The sequence below is a fragment of the Leptidea sinapis genome, chromosome 12, assembly GCF_905404315.1.
Source record: "Leptidea sinapis chromosome 12, ilLepSina1.1, whole genome shotgun sequence".
Lineage (NCBI taxonomy): Eukaryota > Metazoa > Arthropoda > Insecta > Lepidoptera > Pieridae > Leptidea > Leptidea sinapis.
The window spans coordinates 9,555,361-9,572,825 of record NC_066276.1 but is presented as its reverse complement, the minus strand read 5'-3'; the positions used below and the strand labels follow the sequence as shown (position 1 = coordinate 9,572,825).

Genomic DNA, 17,465 nt, shown 5'->3' with positions numbered 1-17,465 from the left:
GTTTTTTTTCAGCCAATTCTTAAAAGAAGGTTACCAACTATAAAGTTTTTATGTACAAAATTAAATTCTCTTTGGAGTCCTTTTTATTTCGAAAGTATATCTTGTGAACTTAAAACGTTATACCAATTTTAAAAGTGTGATACTTACTTTTGAAGGCCAGTGTAGTATCGCATCACGAGGAATTATTGGCAGACGAACAGGCAATTGTTTATCAACAAATTCTAGTCAGCATTGAAAGAGAGATTGGGGACATTTTTTTCTTAGATGCTCCTGGTGTCACTGGAAAAACTTTTCTTATAAATTGAATATTAGCAAAAGTAAGAAATAACCGGGGTATTGCTTTGGCTGTCGCGTCATCAGGAATCGTTTCCACACTACTGGAAGGAGGCAAAACTGCTCACACAGCTTTGAGGGTGCCTTTTGAATTACTTTCTTGCTTACAGACTTATTAAATCTTAATCATACTGAAACTCCATTGTGCAATATCCGAAAACAAAGCAACGCAGCACAAGTGTTGCGCGATTGCAAAATTATAGTTTGGGACGAAAGCACTATCACACAACTCTTTTTTTGAGCTATAAAAAAAGGGGGTTAAATTGATTTTTTTGACATTTTGTTACATGTAGGTATGGAGTGCCCCCTCAATTTTTTTCGGGTGCCGTATCCAAAGGGTAAAAACGGGACACTATTACTCAGACTTCGCTGTCCGTCCGTCTGCCTATCTGTCTGTCTGTCTGTCTATCTGTCTGTCCTAAGATTAATATAATATGTTGGGAACGGGAGCGAAAACGGTAGCCGGAACTGGAATAGGACATGAGATAATCTTCAATTCCAAAGTTATTATTTCTAAAACTCTTTATCTAAGCGGACGAAGTCGCGGGCATAAGCTAGTTATTTATAATTCACAATAATTCGCTATGAAATATCTGTATTTTATCAGAAATCATTAAATTATAATTTTGAAGTAGGCTGGATATACAAATGTAATGTATATGTAATCAATTATCTACCTTACATATTTTCGCGCGTGCTAAAAAATTTGCGCGCCATTTCCCTTAGTTTTCATATTCTGTTTATATTGCATATTTTGTTGCCGTGTTGAAAACAATATTTGATTTTTCCTCGCAAGTGTGTTCAATAAAAGGGGAAGAAACTCGTGAGCAACTTGCTCACGCGACATTCGGCTGATTTACGCCCTCGCCTGCGGCCCGGGCTGCAACTCACAGCCTCGTGTATTAGCAACTTAGCTTATTTGTATCATAATATATTATTTGAACTCGGTATTGCTTCGAGAACACATCGCAAGTATTCTATAAAAAATATTTTTTGTTAGTAGGTCCTTACATATTTCACATTATTAATATTTTATAAGGTATTATAATAATATGTATTGATTGCACCCTAGAAGCTCAGGCAGTGGTAGTTTCTTTAATCTGTGGTTGTTATAGCGTCGCGCGAGTGCGACGTGTGTTGTGCGCATGCGCGGGCGGGACGAGGGCGGGCGGGCGCGCGCGCAGGTCGCCGGCGCCGCGGCCACAGTCCGCGCGCGCCCTTGCTATGTGTCGGTGGGTGACGGCCCTTGTGGCGTGCCTGCTCGTGAGCGCCGCCGTCGCGCGCAAGTCCGCGCCCAAGCCGGAGCAGGATCCCCGCATCGAGGAGGTGACCGCCAAGCAGCTCGAACGACTCCTCGACGAGAAGGACTTCGTGGCGGTGTACTGGTGTAAGTTGGCGAGCCGCCAGCCTCGGCGCGCTTGGCGTCCGTGGGTCGCGCGCTCGTTCTTTCTGCCTTGATATTTCAGCGAGCCGAAAGTTATGCAACGGAGACAATAAAATCCGACCCGACCGCGCCGCCCGACACCTAAAATGGCGGCGGGACTCTCTACATCCACCACCAAGGTCGCCGGCGCCTACGCTCCCATCCCGGCTAAAACTATACCAGAGTATGCTGTACGTTTTCGCTGAAATAGATTTCCAATGCGCCGTATTGGCATTCCAATTATTCTCGCTTGTAGCCAGCTCCCGGCTCTTATCCGCCGAATCCGTGCTATCTTTAACAGTAAAGCTCTATGTCGAATGACTTAAAAACCACCAGCGTAGTAAACTTATGATCATAACATTGATGCTAACACGCTTGTCATTAATCATAACAATCATAGACACGTCAATACGCTGTTGACGGTGGTCAACGTAAACAATAACAAAGTATTATTAAATAATGCTAAGTCGTCGTAATATACTGATTTCAAATATACCCTTTCGTTATAATTAAAAGTTAATAATGTGTTTAAAAAAAAAAAATTGTATTTATTACAGATAGATTTATTCACTTTTTACTTTACGGCTACGCATGAGTTGACGTAGCGATAGGCAATGTAGAAGCTGTAATAGCTTAAAATAATTTTATTTTAATCGAGCTAATGCCAATCTATTTAATTGCTAAAGGCAGTTCAGTAAGAGTTAATTAGCCAATTAAATGTTACGTGAAATATTTACCGAACCATCGAATAACGGTTTTAAAAATAGTTGTTGCCTAGAATAATGTTCTGAAGAAAAGACATAATTACGAAAATGTGTTGGTACAAATGTTGAGCTTGGAATACATCCAAAATCTCTGTATGTTATCAATATATTTACTTGATTAACGAAATTTCAACATCAGCCGATAAGAATGCCGTAAGCTTCACCGAACTCAATAAAAATATATATGTACCAAGGTCTAGTAGAGTGAATACTAATAATTGTTTGTGTTAGCTCTCAACGTTAACTTTTACGAGTTCCTTAAAGATATTTAAAGATTTGCACTCGAACATCATAATACACAAACAGAATGACGCCTTTGTATACCTATGTTTTCGAATACAGCTTTATATACCAATACTGAAGGTATCATCAATCTAAACTTTAAAAAATATGCACTACTTATCACTATTAGAGTTTTAATATGAAGCTATAAGAATTAATAATAACCTTTTTATTGATACTAGCAATAAATTTGCTAATGAATACGGTTATTCCAGATTTGGTTCAGGGTCGTTTATTATGCCCCTAACCTTACCTTGTCTATGGCATGTATAAAATAAAGAATTAGAGAAGAAAGAAAGGGCTACCTTCAATTAAACTAGTGTTTTTTTTTATAACATTTTATGTTTATAATATACTTCATTTTGTGATAAAGTTAAAAAATTATTTTGTTAGATTCTTTCCTTATATAAACGGCAAAATTGCTAAGAATTAGTATTCTAAGTATTAGTTAGCTTCCTTATTTTGGGCAATTGCTTTCTCTTTTACCCGACAATGGGGCAAAAGATATAACCGGGCCGGTTTAGCAACTTTACAAATAATTATAATTCCATGTTAACCATGAGTATAATGAAGTATATCATATGAAATTAATATAAACGGTGCCACTGTTTACGTAAAGTTCTATTTTTGTAATCCTCCTTGGATATTTTTGTGCAAATGATTCAAAAGACGCCGATTTTAATCATACTTTAGTAGCGTGTCGTAAATTTTTAATAATACAGCAAGCTTTTTAATGATTATGTGCACATGTTAAGTATCTCTAAGAATGCGGAATGAATTAAAAAATATACTCTTAGTTCATCCTGTCTGGAAATCAAAATGATACATATAGAAATTGCTAGAACACACATACCCAAATTGCACTGTTTTATGTATCAATTTATTGATACATTTTTATTACAATTTCACTAGGCATCAAATTTTTTGACGTCTTTACATTTGCTTAAACAGTGGGATGGCAATCCAAAAATGTATTGATAACAAAATCAGGGTATACATTTTGGTTTTGTAGCTTCATACTGTCTATCATTCATGTACAAAGATAATTATACATTTGGAAGTTGAAGAGGTCTTATTTTCTCAACGAGCGCCAATATTTTTTAAAGCGGTGGTAATGACTTAAGCCATCAAAAATCTTCTCAAGGATTCCTTTTTGAAAAATAAATGACATTTTTAGACTTTTTATGAACGACTCCGAATGAATAACCACACATACCAACTGCGACTATGATGTCGACTCCTGTTTTCGCAGATAGAATCTTGATTGGCAGGTCATTTCTACTAGCAACAACCTGAGTTGTTCACAAATTACTCGGACTGACCTTTTCTTTTCAAAGATATTTGCCCGGTGGTTGGCCACTCCTGTACATTCTAAGATTATAATTTGAGTGACCGTTTCGTCTTCGTCCAAACAGCCTCTGCACTTCGGTACATCCGGTACGCCGATTGCATTTACTGAAACTAACGAGTCGACGGGTTCATCTAGATTCTAGACGATAGTGCAGGTATCGCATCTTTCAATTGTTTATAGGTAATCATCGGGCATGATGCGGGTTATTGGTTAAAGAGCGTATCCATCATCCTCGGTGATAAGGGTGATTGGGCCAGCCACCTGAGTCATTAAGCCATTATTGCCAGTTCATCTGCTTCATCGTTACCTAATGAACCAGAGTGTCCTGTTCCACTGTAGAGTTACCCCAACTCATTCCAAAGATTGTAGTGTAAACTTCTATTTGTTAGATACAATTACTAATTATGACAGTACTCACGACCATCATGTTCACGAAGCATCCTTACACAAACAATGAGTTCAAGCTCTAAAGATTGATGCATCCAATATTCGATAATTTCTATTTATACAGTTAATTCTTTATTACTTCTTGTGAAATAATTTATGTTATTTAAACACGACTCATATATTGGATGCAACACCTTACAAACTAATTTGTTATATATATTACAGCCATTGTAAAGTACTCTATTGAAAAGAGTGGTAGGTGAGTTTCTTATTATAAGTTCTTCTCACGAGCTCAACTTTTTACGAGCATAATATGGTAAATTCGGTTATTTAAAAAAAATGTAGTGCGGATTCAAAAGCGGTTAGTTTAAGCCTATTTGAATTTTATTTGACTTTGTTAATTTGCGTGGAAGTATAGGAATTACTACTCTGCATCACAGGCCCCAGCTAGCACCCCCATACTCGGAGAGAATCCTGACATTGTAATCTTAGCCAAAGATATCAACGGTTCAGTATGCCTAGTATCTCAGTAAGCTCATTTATATATATAGAGGCAAAAATTACATAAACTATATAAAACTCTTGTCCCTTTTAGCTGATGTAAGCAATTCTTAGATATATTAAGTATTTATTAAACGAGATTTTGAAAAAAAATATAGGTATGTATTACGTCTAATTTCTACGAAATTATACGCCATGCTCTTTTCATGTTTCCCTAATAACTAGGTTGGTAGAAGAAATGATATTATTATTTTTAAAATATTTGTGAAATCTGTATTACTGAGAACTTGTTGCCATTCTTCAACTGTAGTAGTGTCCAGTAGTACCACTGCTATTATTGATGTTGTCCATTTTGAACAAGAAAATATTCAACATCAATTCTTCAATAATGGCTTTTGTGGAAGAGACAATATATAGTATTCGGGACTCGGGCCTTTAATTCAAAATAGGATGTGACAACACTTATTGAAAGTCAAAAACTACCACCCATTCTAAACTTATTATTAAATAGCCTGAGGGCGGTCGCTCCATTCCCAATCTGTGGAATCATTAAGAAAGTCATTTATGTTATAGTACCTTTACCACACAAACGTTTTTTAACAATTATATACATATACATCGCCCCACAAAAGACTTACTAACTCGACTTAGCCGTGTAGTAGGCATAGCAAGTTTATGTCTGTTCCTCGTGTTAACATTATGATTGTCACAGTTTCTACCAAATTCCTCAATGTGCTTATGAATAATAACATTATCAAGAATATATTGAGAAGCAACAGTCAAGCTTATTATTTCTTTAAATTTTTCTTTTTTTAGGACCTGAAGTTACCTTGAGTTATAAATAGCGCGAATAGCCCTCTTCTGCAGCACAAAGATGGTATTAATATTGGCTGCACTGCCCATAACTATATATCGTAGACATAATACTATGAAATTAACTATATTATAATAGTCGCGCCGTATCTATGTCAGTTAACTGTCTAATTTTTTAACCGCATACGCTGCAAAATTAAGCCTATTCGCCAATCCTTCAATACGGGGGCCCCATTGCAATTTCGAATCCAGAGTAATGCCAAGAAATATAGCAGACTCTACTGGTTTTACCACCTCTCCGTTTAATAAAATATTACAAAATTGTATAAGTACGTCAAGAAACGCTCATGAGTCAAAGAGAATTGCAACAACCCTACCACTTACGTTTTTGACCTTTCATAAAATACTAGAAATCTACCGGCCTTACAAATAAGCTTGGTAAAAAGTTACGGCGCAAAATGTACACTTTTTTTTATGAAAATAAGGGACAAGACGAGCAGGACGTTCAGCTGATGGTAATGTATACGCCCTGTCCATTACAATGCAGTGCCGATCAGGATTCTTGAAACCCCCAAAAATTCCGAGTGGCATTACAACTGCGCTCGACACCTTGAGACAAGATGTTAAGTCACATTTGCCCAGTAATTTCACTAGCTACGGCGCCCTTCAAACCGAAACACAGTAATGCTTACACAGTACTGCTTCACGGCAGAAATAGGCGCCCTTTGTGGTACTCATAATCTAGCCGGCATCCTGTGCAAAGGAGCCTCCCTCTGGTAAACTAACAACACTGTCAATACAATGATAACTCAGATGTTTTCCGAATATCAGACAGCCTTGCAAATAAACGAGGGGAACGTTATACGTCCGAATAAACCAATCATAAGCAGAATTAGTGGAATCAATTACCGGTTGCGATTTTCCCGAACCGATACGACTTAGGGACCTTCAAGAAAAGAGTATACTCCCCCCATCTGAAAGGCCGGCAACGCATTTCTTGACACCTGTTGTTGCGGATGTCCATGGGCGGTTGCCTCGCCTCTTCCCAACCCGTTTTGCCCCTCTTATGTATAAAAAAAATAGAATGTCTATTTGTAAACATTTTGCATATCCATGGTTTATTCTCACGCATAATTTTATATCAAGTTTATTTCTAAGTCCGTAAAAGTTTAAACGTTTTGAATCACAGTTTTTGCCACCCGCTCTTAAAGAATATACAACATTTGTTAATCGCCGATAATGCAGCTTTCTATCGGTGAAACAACTTAGAAATTCGATTAAGTATTACAAGTCCATACGAAAAATCAAAAAATTCTTTTTGTAATATTATTACAAATAAAACTCTAAAGTAACTGAGGGCCTACCATCAACTTTTAATAAGCGATGGGAATCCGATGCAGTTCAGTTTAGGTACCCAAACTGAATCACTAAAATTCGTAACATGAAGTGTCTTTTACTGAATGGCGTTTGGATCGCTTATGAAGAATGAACGAATAAAATTGCGTTTCCAAACCTAAATTGATATGATTTTAGCGGTTTTTTGCGTAGAAAATACTAAAAATACATTTTAAAATTGCGCAATTGCGTCAAATTATAAACCATTAAGCTCTCTTTCATACTTATTAAATAATAGTAATGTAAATAAATATGGTCCTTTGAATTACAAATTAAATGTTTGCTTATGTGTTTTCGTAAAAATAGCGAGTTATGAACGCACCTCCATTGATGTTTGATTTGATTTTGACAGGACCACAGTATAAATGTACTCTACATTCGTTCTTGCGAACAGGCATAGCCCGGGTCCTTACCGCCTCGTCTTTAGTATTTTCATTTTCGGTATTTATTTTCAGTATTTTGTTTTACAAAAAAGTCCAATAAAATATACTCATCTCATCTTTAATAAATAAAATTTTTCTTTTCTATGTTTTCACTATGTTTAAAAGTTATTAACAACATGATTCACTTTCCTCTAAGGAAGTAGCAACTTTTTTCGAATCGGTCACTTTGACACATTAACTATCTAGTTTAGGTTGAAATAACACCTCATGGTACGAATGAATGAACGAACTAAATCAGTTTGCGATTCAGTTAATATCATTTTTGACATTCAATTGACATCATTGCGATTTAATCAGTTGATTTAACGTCAACCTGAATTAGATAGCTCTAATCACGTCGTGGTACGAAATAGCAGAGCAGTTCATTTTAGGTTGTCAATTGAATCGCAATAAGAGTTCATGGTAGACCCGCAGATCCTAAACTAAATGATAAGAGACGCTGTAAGAAGCTTAAAATAAATAATTGACTAAAAGCCAATTTTACTTTACATTGAGACAGTCATAACGAATTTAACAGTTTAGTACGATTACTATCAGAAGTGTTCCGGGACTGCTGATTCTACGTATAAATGAAATTAAAATTAAATTTTATGACGGTTTTGTGTCTTGAATTGAATATCACAAAAAATCTGTACATTGAAACTGTAAATGTTCATCGTTTCGACCATAACTAATCAAATCAAAATCTATTTATTTATGTAGGTCAAGGAAGTGACACTTGTGAAAGTCAAAAGTTTTCTTTTCTTTTTAGATGTACCACCACTTCAGAAAAGGCTGAGTTTAAATGAGAAGAAGTGGCAAGCAACTCATTGCTAGTCTTTTAAATCGTATTTACTGTTTCCTCGTTTTACTATTTTACATTTCTACATAAAAATACTTAAGCGTCAAATAATTTTATTTAACGCACTGAATAAAATTATTTTAATAAGAATGATAAAAAACAATTAAACGAGGAGCTAAAAAATACATTTTCCATTTTCAGACTTAGGCCCGTACCTATATTAAGATGTACAGTGAGTGTTTAAATATTCACTGTTATATACATAATATATACAAATATGAAAGCTGTAAATGAAGATTTAAACAGTGTATATGAGTTACTTGCTACTTCTCATAATAACTCAACTTTCCGAAGTGGTGGTAAATGTCGAAATTTCGGTCTTGCCATAAATATTCTAACAACAAATCTTAAATTGGCGGCGGCTATTGAAAGCAAGGGGGGAAGGCCTGGCAGTTGGCCTGGATATAGCGAAGGCCTTTAATCGTGTATGGCACAAGGCGCTCCTCTCAAAACTTCCATCATTTGGGCTTTCCGAGAGCTTTATGCAAGTGGACCTCCAGCTTCCTCACTGGGCGCAGCATACAGGTCGTTGTCGACGGTTATTGCTCGAACCCGAAGTCCGTGAACGCTGGAGTGTCCCACGGTTGTGTGCTTTCTCCCACGCTCTTTCTTCTGCATATCAATGATATGGTGTACACCTCCGACATACGATACATACAACATACAGCAGACGACAGCACTGGTGATGCCGTATACACGGGCCTTGCAGGTCTCTCTCGGGAAATCGTCGACAAGTGCCGGGAGAAACTGTCTTGTATCGAGTCCTCTCTTGAGAAGGTCGCGGAATGGGGTAAATTGAACCTTGTTCAATTTAACCCACAGAAGACTCAAAGGAGATTGAAACGCTTCCATACATTCCTGGGCCCAGGTGATAACAAGATGAAAGTAGCACCATTTAAAAGAAAACATTTAAATAATTTTTTTTCTTCGATTACTCATCTCCTAGATTTGTCAATCTAGGAGGTGAGAATCGAAGATATAATAATGAGGTTATGTCTTAAACTATGTGTTGACAGCTCATCTATAGTAGATTTATTAAATGCCTAGCTGGTAAAGATTTATGACATACATATATTAGATGGGTACAACCTTGTTTTTTTTAGATAAAAAGTACCAACCTATCTACGTATACCTATCTACTACTGTAACGAAATTTTTGCATAATAATATAAGACAATTGGTAATTAGATATAATATAGTATACCTAAATTAAAAGATAGTTTTATTTGCTCCGATAAGAATAATATATACTCATTAGCACATACATGAACTGTAAAACAGACTACTAGAGACAACTTTCCTTGAAATTCAATTGGGTAGGTAGTTAACAAGTCGGTAACTCAACGAATACAACAAGAAACGAAGTGACAATGACGAAGAAACGAAATGTTCTGTCAGACTGTCATTGTCAAAGTGAAGTTAGCGTTGAGGAACAAGGATTTCACTTGTAACGATTTTTTATGTAAATCGATTTATTGATCGATTTTTGATTATAAAATAATTGCTCAGTTCTGTTTTTTCCTGAGAAAATAATATATTTTATTCATAATAATATGGTCATTCAAACATAAACTATGCTCCTTACTAATATTATTGAAATGGAACAACTGAATCTTAATGTTATTTCAATCGATTAAATATTCATTCGATTACATTTTAATCGATTTTCTTTATTTCAATGTTTTTTCGGTTTGTAGATTGCAAAATGAGCTAGTTTTTTGTATTTTACATCAGAAAAATATACCCTTAGATAGCTCTAATCACGTCGTGGTAGGACATAGCAAAGCAGTTCATTTTAGGTTGTCAATTGAATCGCAATAAGAGTTGAGAGCATGGTAGGCCCGCAGTCCGAAAGAAAGAAACATAGTGCAATCACTCCATAACTAATAACACCCCACGTGCCATCACTGAAGTCAGTTTCAAAAATTGTATTTGGTTCCATAACTATTTTGTGTAATCCGACTACATTTTAATATCGAATGTAGAAAAGATAAATAAAAGTAGATTTGACTACACAAGGTAGATGGTATTTGGATATTTTTTTATGAAAATAAGGGACGAGACGAGCAGGACGTTCAGCTGATGGTAATTGATACGCCCTGCCCATTACAATGTAGTGCCGCTCAGGATTCTTGAACAACCCCAAAAATTCTGAGCGGCACTACAACTGCGCTCGTCACCTAGAGACATAAGATGTTAAGTCTCATTTGCCCAGTAATTTCACTAGCTACGGCGCCCTTCAAACCGAAACACAGTAATGCTTACACAGTACTGCTTCACTGTGTGGTCTGTTGTGGTACCCATAATCTAGCCGGCATCCTGTGCGAAGTAGCCTCCCACTGGTGTAGTGTGAAGTATTGGAAATGGTCAGCAATATATCAATATATGTACTGAATTCTGAATTCGGTCAACAATTACGAGTTAAGTATGGGAGGCCATTTTAACTTTGAGTTGAAAAAAAACTTTTTCAACTTTAAATTTTTGTAGCGAATTTTGTACTATTGTGTAGAATTTTTAATTTGTGCATTTCCAATCTGCGCAAATTTAAAAATAAGCATATATGATATGTAAATTACGAAAACATAGTCAAAAATCGCATTGCCCAAGAGGTCATGGGGGTAGGGGCCACCTGAAAATTCAAAAGTTTTTTTTTTAATTTTGTTGGTAATAACAACCACAATGTTCGTACAGAATAAAAATGCCAAATATATTTTAAATAGGATTTATTACTTCTTAATATTTTCATAAAATGAGCAATATTTTCTACTTTCCCAAAACCTATTTTAATAGTCTTAAAGGTAATATAACATAACTTCTATTATACTTTAACCAACTTTGATTAATCATCACTAATCTTGACTTCAAAAAAACTCGGATCTGAATTCGTAACAATTATCACACTCAAAGACTCCAATTCCGTAGTATTACAGCGAATCCCAGTCCTCTACGGCAGGATCTTCGTATGACTCCTTGCAAATATTAGAGCCTAGGACAGTATTGTCTGGCAAGGAATTTGTAACTGGCGAAGTTCTCGTAAATGGTGGTGTGACTAACCTTCTGCATTTATAGAAAAATTATCCGCCTCATTACGAGTAATTGCTCTGACCGAATCAAGTATTAAGTAATCGACAATAGGCGTAGTTCTTTCTGCTGGTAGTGGTGAAACGTGTTAGTGTTCAGAAAAAGTCAACATGGTAGATTGGTCAGTCATTAATTGCTCGATAATCGAAAAAGTAATAAATACTCTTGAGAATTTTCCATCCATTATTAATTGATCAATAATCAAAGAAGACGGTGTTTTAGAGTGGTCTTCATCTATAGTGTCGAGTGTTCTATTAACTTCCAAGCGGATTCTTCATTCATTCAAACTGCCAATTTAATTTTCCTGTAGATGATACATCCTGTTTTTAGGCGCCTTCTCAGAGTTGAGCGTAGAAGATTTTGCTATAAATTTAATGGAGCCGCGTTTCTTATTTATTCCTTAATTGCTTGGGCCATGATATTCTTCAACCATGACGCCTGAACTGTTTTTCTTTTATAGTTGTTGACCATCTAAACAAAAGTCTTAAGCATTATGATCCATTCGTCCTATCCCTTCCTATCTTGACAAGGGGCAAAGCGGTCAGTGCCTGATTTATCTGAGCCGTGTTGCCTTTTTCAACCATTTAATATTAAAAATGAACTACTCTAAATACGGATTATATTTTAGAGAAAATACTACAAAACAAGCCAAATTAATACACGACAATACATTTTCATTTGCACAGTATGCCGGCTAGATTATGGGTACCACATCGGCACCTATTTCTGCCGTGAAGCAGTAATGTGTAAGCATTATTGTGTTTCGGTCTGAAGGGCGCCGTAACTAGTGAAATTACTGGGCAAATGAGAATTAACATGTTATGTCTCAAGGTGAAGAGCGCAATTGTAGAGCCGCTCAGAATTTTTGAGGTTTTGCTAGAATATTAGCGGCACTGTGTTGTAATGGGCAGGGCGTATCAATTACCATCAGCTGAACGTCCTGCTCGTCTCGTCCTTATTGTCATAAAAAAACCTGTAGTAAAAGCATTTTAATATAAATAGGTTACAGGTTGAACTGTTGATGAACTTGATTGAGATAGTTATCAATAAAGTTTCACATTAAGAAAACCATTAAAAAGATCAGTTACTCTACCCTCGCGACGCTACACACACAACCACATAGTTATTAAACCATAAAGTAGGTTTAAACTATTCTGGAGTCGTAAATACAATATTCCGCCTCTTGATTTGAATGTTTATGAGTTTATTTTCTAACCGAGATGTTTAAAATATCATCGTGGGTAACAACAAAACAGAGATAAATCCGTTCTGTTTGTAATACGTTCAAGCAAATGTTTCTTTTTGTATTTTGTAAGTACTTTTACATTTATATATATCAGTCAACTGAATTATGTTTTACATAAATCCTGAATTGATTGCTATATAGTGACTTTTGCCTTTTTTTTATGAAAATAAGGGGCGAGACGAGCAGGACGTTCAGCTGATGGTAATTGATACGCCCTGCCCATTACAATGCAGTGCTGCTCAGGATTCTTGAAAAACCCCAAAAATTCTGAGCGGCATTACAACTGCGCTCGTCACCTTGAGACATAAGTTGTTAAGTCTTATTTGCCCAGTAATTTCACTAGCTACGGTCCTCACTCCTTCAGACCGAAACATAGTAATGCTTACACATTACTGCTTCACGGCAGAAATAGGCGCCGTTGTGGTACTCATAACCTAGCCGGCATCCTGTGCAAAGGAGCCTCCCACTAGTATTTTCATTTATGCCCAAATAAGTATTATGTTCAAATAGAAAATATATATATTTTCACCTTCTTCATGTATAAATATTTGATAATATTAAGCATGTTTGAGAAATGCTTTTTGTAATCTTTTATTTTCACATTTTCAAAAGAAAATCACATCTTTTAATTTTGTCTTTTCTTTTCGGTTTGGCCTTCGTTCAATGAACGTTCGTGTGGAAATCTGTTCAAAGACTTGCTCTGGTATATGATCACAACCTCTTCGGTGTGTGTGGCGTCTATCTGCTGTTTGATATTTCTTTATGTCTGAGATTTTCTCCTGCCAGTATATACCCAGATTACGGCGAAAGTAGATGTTAATTAAATCCTGGAATTGGTATAAGACAGTCCTTATAATCTTCCACGTCCTGCATCCTTATAGCAATTCTGGTATTACGTTGGACCTGTATATGTACTATAGCTTAACCCTACTTCCGTGATTGATTGATGTCAGCCTGTAAGCCGATGAGCAATGGCAAAAAGCTTGCTTGCTCCGCATTTCTTTAGTCATTTATTAAGAGCTAGTTGTAAGACTAACATGGCTGCGTATAGTGCGGTAAATACAACATAACTATTATGTTAAATTAAATATATTCACATTTAAAAAATAACTTAGATTTGATTTTTGTTATAAATAAGTTACGACGGTAGAAAGTAGGTAGTTAGCTGACTGACTGTGGAATTTCGAAAATTCTGAAATTCTTAGTTGACCTCTACTCCGCAAAAGGAATATTCCTATCAAATTTCAAGTCTCAATACATAATTGGAAATCTCTACATATATTTATAGTAGATAATAAAGATATTGAGAAGAGAATATTATATACTCTTTTGCAAAAAATAACGGGCCCCTCGGTAAATAACCTATTTCATTGGCATCTTCAGATTATGTCATAATTCTATGTAGCTTGTATCATCATTATACTGCTACATACAGGGCTGCACCGATCTTACTCTTCGTTTTAGAACATCCCAAATGGGGATGAATCATTACCTCTTGAATATACGCTTCCACATCGCCAGGACCGTGAGTGCGAGCGTTATCGTCCAAACAAATCAATTTTTTTCCAAGACTGTTAATGCGGGTGATACGTAAGGAATTAGGACGTCTGATATGTACCGGTGTGCATTCAAAGTGCCGTTTTCTATGAAGACTAACGCCGTAGGCTCCAATACATTAATCGCTGCCCAAAACATAACTGGTCCTCTTACATAAGTATAGGTCCTCTTATATAACTCTTCAAAGCAAACTCCTGCGAAACATTCCCCTTGCCTTCGCAGTACTCGCCAACGTCGGTTCTCACCATATAGTGATAATCTGGCTTCATCCAAAAATAATACTCTACCCCAGTCCTCTTGAGTCCACGTCGCACAATTTCGAATGAAGCTAAGTCTAGCAACTATGTGCTCGCGGAGTATTTTAGGGCCACCGGCTGGACTGCAGCTGCATATTTTGGTATCGAGAAGCCTCCTCCTGACAGTCCATAAGCTGGTTTTCACACCTCTTACAACGTCTAGAGTCTTTTTGAAGTTGACATAAGAAGATATGCGATTTCTCAATGCCTGGTTCACCAGGAAACGGTTATCACGAGCTGCATGGTTTTCTTCCAGACCCAGACCTTCTACTGACACAACCAGTCTCTTGATATCGTTGGCAAATCCTCTGGATAGTCGAACGACTCACAATTAGCTTCTAGGACACATAACATTGACTACACCCTTCTTCAAATAGTGCTATAATTTTGCTCGCTGTTATCGTTCTATCAACTGTTTTATAGACCGTTAAATAATGGTATCAAGACTTAGAAATATCAAGGAAATAGAATAGAAATGATGTAGGTAGTATGTGTACTACAAGGTTCTTTTCTTCTATAAATATTTCTACGAAAAATGCCTAAGTCTATCTTCAACACCACCTTCAACTTTATCATAATAATATGTAAGTGTTTGTATTAATCACTAATGGTGTAAGAATGTTTACTGTCATATCGCTCTTCTTTGAAAATTAATATGACATAGGTCACGCTACATTTCTGGTTTAGCGCTGGATTAAGCCCAAAATATCGTATGCTAGGTCGCGTGGTGCCAACATATCATGAGAGATTCACTAGTAAAACTACCAGAAATACGACGTTTCTAAATATAATAGAAGGCTATTGGACTGATAAAAATTCTGATAAAATAGGTTTGAATGTCGTTCAGACAAATGTTTTCACTGATCTGGCGTGAATCATTTGGTATCGAGTATTGATCAGATTTTTATATCTAGGAGCAAATTTTAATATTTCTGATCTCCATTCACTGAAAAGCTGAACCTTTCGTTTTAACCGAGAGTCTATTTTTAAATTCAGTGACCAAAATTTAATTTAATTGTACATTCTATTACTATTTTTTATGGAAGAAGGGGGTATCTAATGTTAACTGCTCACCGCCACCCACATTCTCTTGCAACACCAGAGGAATCACAGGAGCATTGTTGGCCTTTAAGTAAGCGGTACGCGCTGTTATTTAAGGTACCCATGTCGTTTCCTCCCGGAAACACCGCATAAAGAAGCTCATTCGACAGCTTTGTTGTACTTGGAAGAAATTTCCTTGAAAACCGCACTGTGGAGGAACATTACAGTGTCCAGATGTAATCTATCATAACAAATCGAGTAGAGATTATATTCTGATTTATGACGTGTCGTGCGAAAGTATAACTCGATGGCAGGAATCAGGTCAACCAGCTCTTCGAAACACTGCCTATGATAAATGCGGTCGAAGACACCCAATGAAGCGCCGGGTCTTCGCAACGCCAGGTGATCTCGACTAGATCATTTACACAGAGCTCTGGATCTCTGAAAATTCGAGTAGCTGTGCGTTGCAAGCGGTCAAATGGATCGAGCTGATAGTTGTGTGCGCCAGACCAGAGATGACAGCAATACTCTATTACATGTGGCTGCACCTGCGATTTCTAGAGCGCTAGAATGTGGGCCGGCTTGAAGTATTGCCGTGCTCTATTAATGACGTCCAGCTTCTTCGAAGCCAATTTGGCTTTGTCTTCCAGATGAGCGCGGAATTGACCTTAAATTAAATTGAGCCTAACGTATTGCACAAGTTTTAATGATGATTATTGAAATCAACTTATTTTAAACCCAGATCTTTTGGGCACTAACTGACACGGCAGACTTCGTACTGCCTCAATGGATAAATAAAAGACCTAAAGTTATGTATAAAATAAACATAAACAAACAAAAGGAATCCTTTTTTTTATTAAAACAAATAAAAAAATGCTCGGTATGAATGAAATTTTATTAATATTTTCAATTAATTACACAATATGATGTTGCTTACTTACAAAACAGTTTTCCTGAAAAACTGGCTATTTATAAGGTTTCAATTTGATATTGACAGACATACAGTTATGATACATTCTGTTAATCAATTTAAGGCTTTCTGATAAACTATATTTTTGTTTTGTTTTGTGGTGCGGTTAGGTTCAGAAATTTTATTTCTTGACATAACTCAAGATTTATCAATCTACATAAAAAATATAATAAAACTGTAGTTAATACCTACTATAGTTACCTAAAATTAAGTTTATTTTTACCTCCTGAGAAAGTTAGAAAAATATAAAAATTCTAATTAGTTATTCATTTGCAACGAAAATAATTTTAATTTGATTTCTGCACGACGGGGGACACGTCAAAGGAAAATCAAAATCGTTGTTTTAATTTAATTCGGAGGATTTTCATATTTATTCACCTTATAAACCTTCTCTGGACTTTCCCAATTAATTTAAGACCAAAATTAGCCCAATCGGTCCATCCGTTCTCGAGTTTTAGCGAGACTAACGAACAGCATTTCTTTTTTATATGTATAGATTTAAAACTTCTCTAGACTTCCCCAATTAATTTAAGACCAAAATTAGCCCAATCGGTCCATCCTTTCTCGAGTTTTAGCGAGACTAACGAACAGCATTTCATTTTTATATGTATAGATTATTATACCCCTCTGATAGCTCTTGTGCACGTTATTTTGTAGAAAGATATATTCCAAATTTTATTGATTTTCTTATGATTTTCAAATCCATGCAATTTATTTAAATCTACTTTATATAAGCTTTAT

General features: G+C 36.1%; 1 protein-coding gene across 5 annotated transcripts in view; it reads left to right on the top strand.

Moving 5' to 3' along the window:
• The first annotated feature begins 1,536 nt into the window (after positions 1-1,536).
• The window catches only part of LOC126967136 (uncharacterized), a 41,120-nt gene continuing 25,191 nt past the window's right edge, over positions 1,537-17,465 (top strand). For 2 of the 5 annotated variants that reach the window (XM_050811566.1, XM_050811564.1), the window contains exon 1: positions 1,537-1,720. In XM_050811566.1, coding sequence (XP_050667523.1) covers positions 1,558-1,720 — 163 coding nt within the window. In that variant the 5' untranslated portion in view covers positions 1,537-1,557. The remainder of the gene's footprint in view (positions 1,721-17,465) is intronic. The other 3 variants (XM_050811568.1, XM_050811567.1, XM_050811569.1) reach the window with 2 other exon arrangements.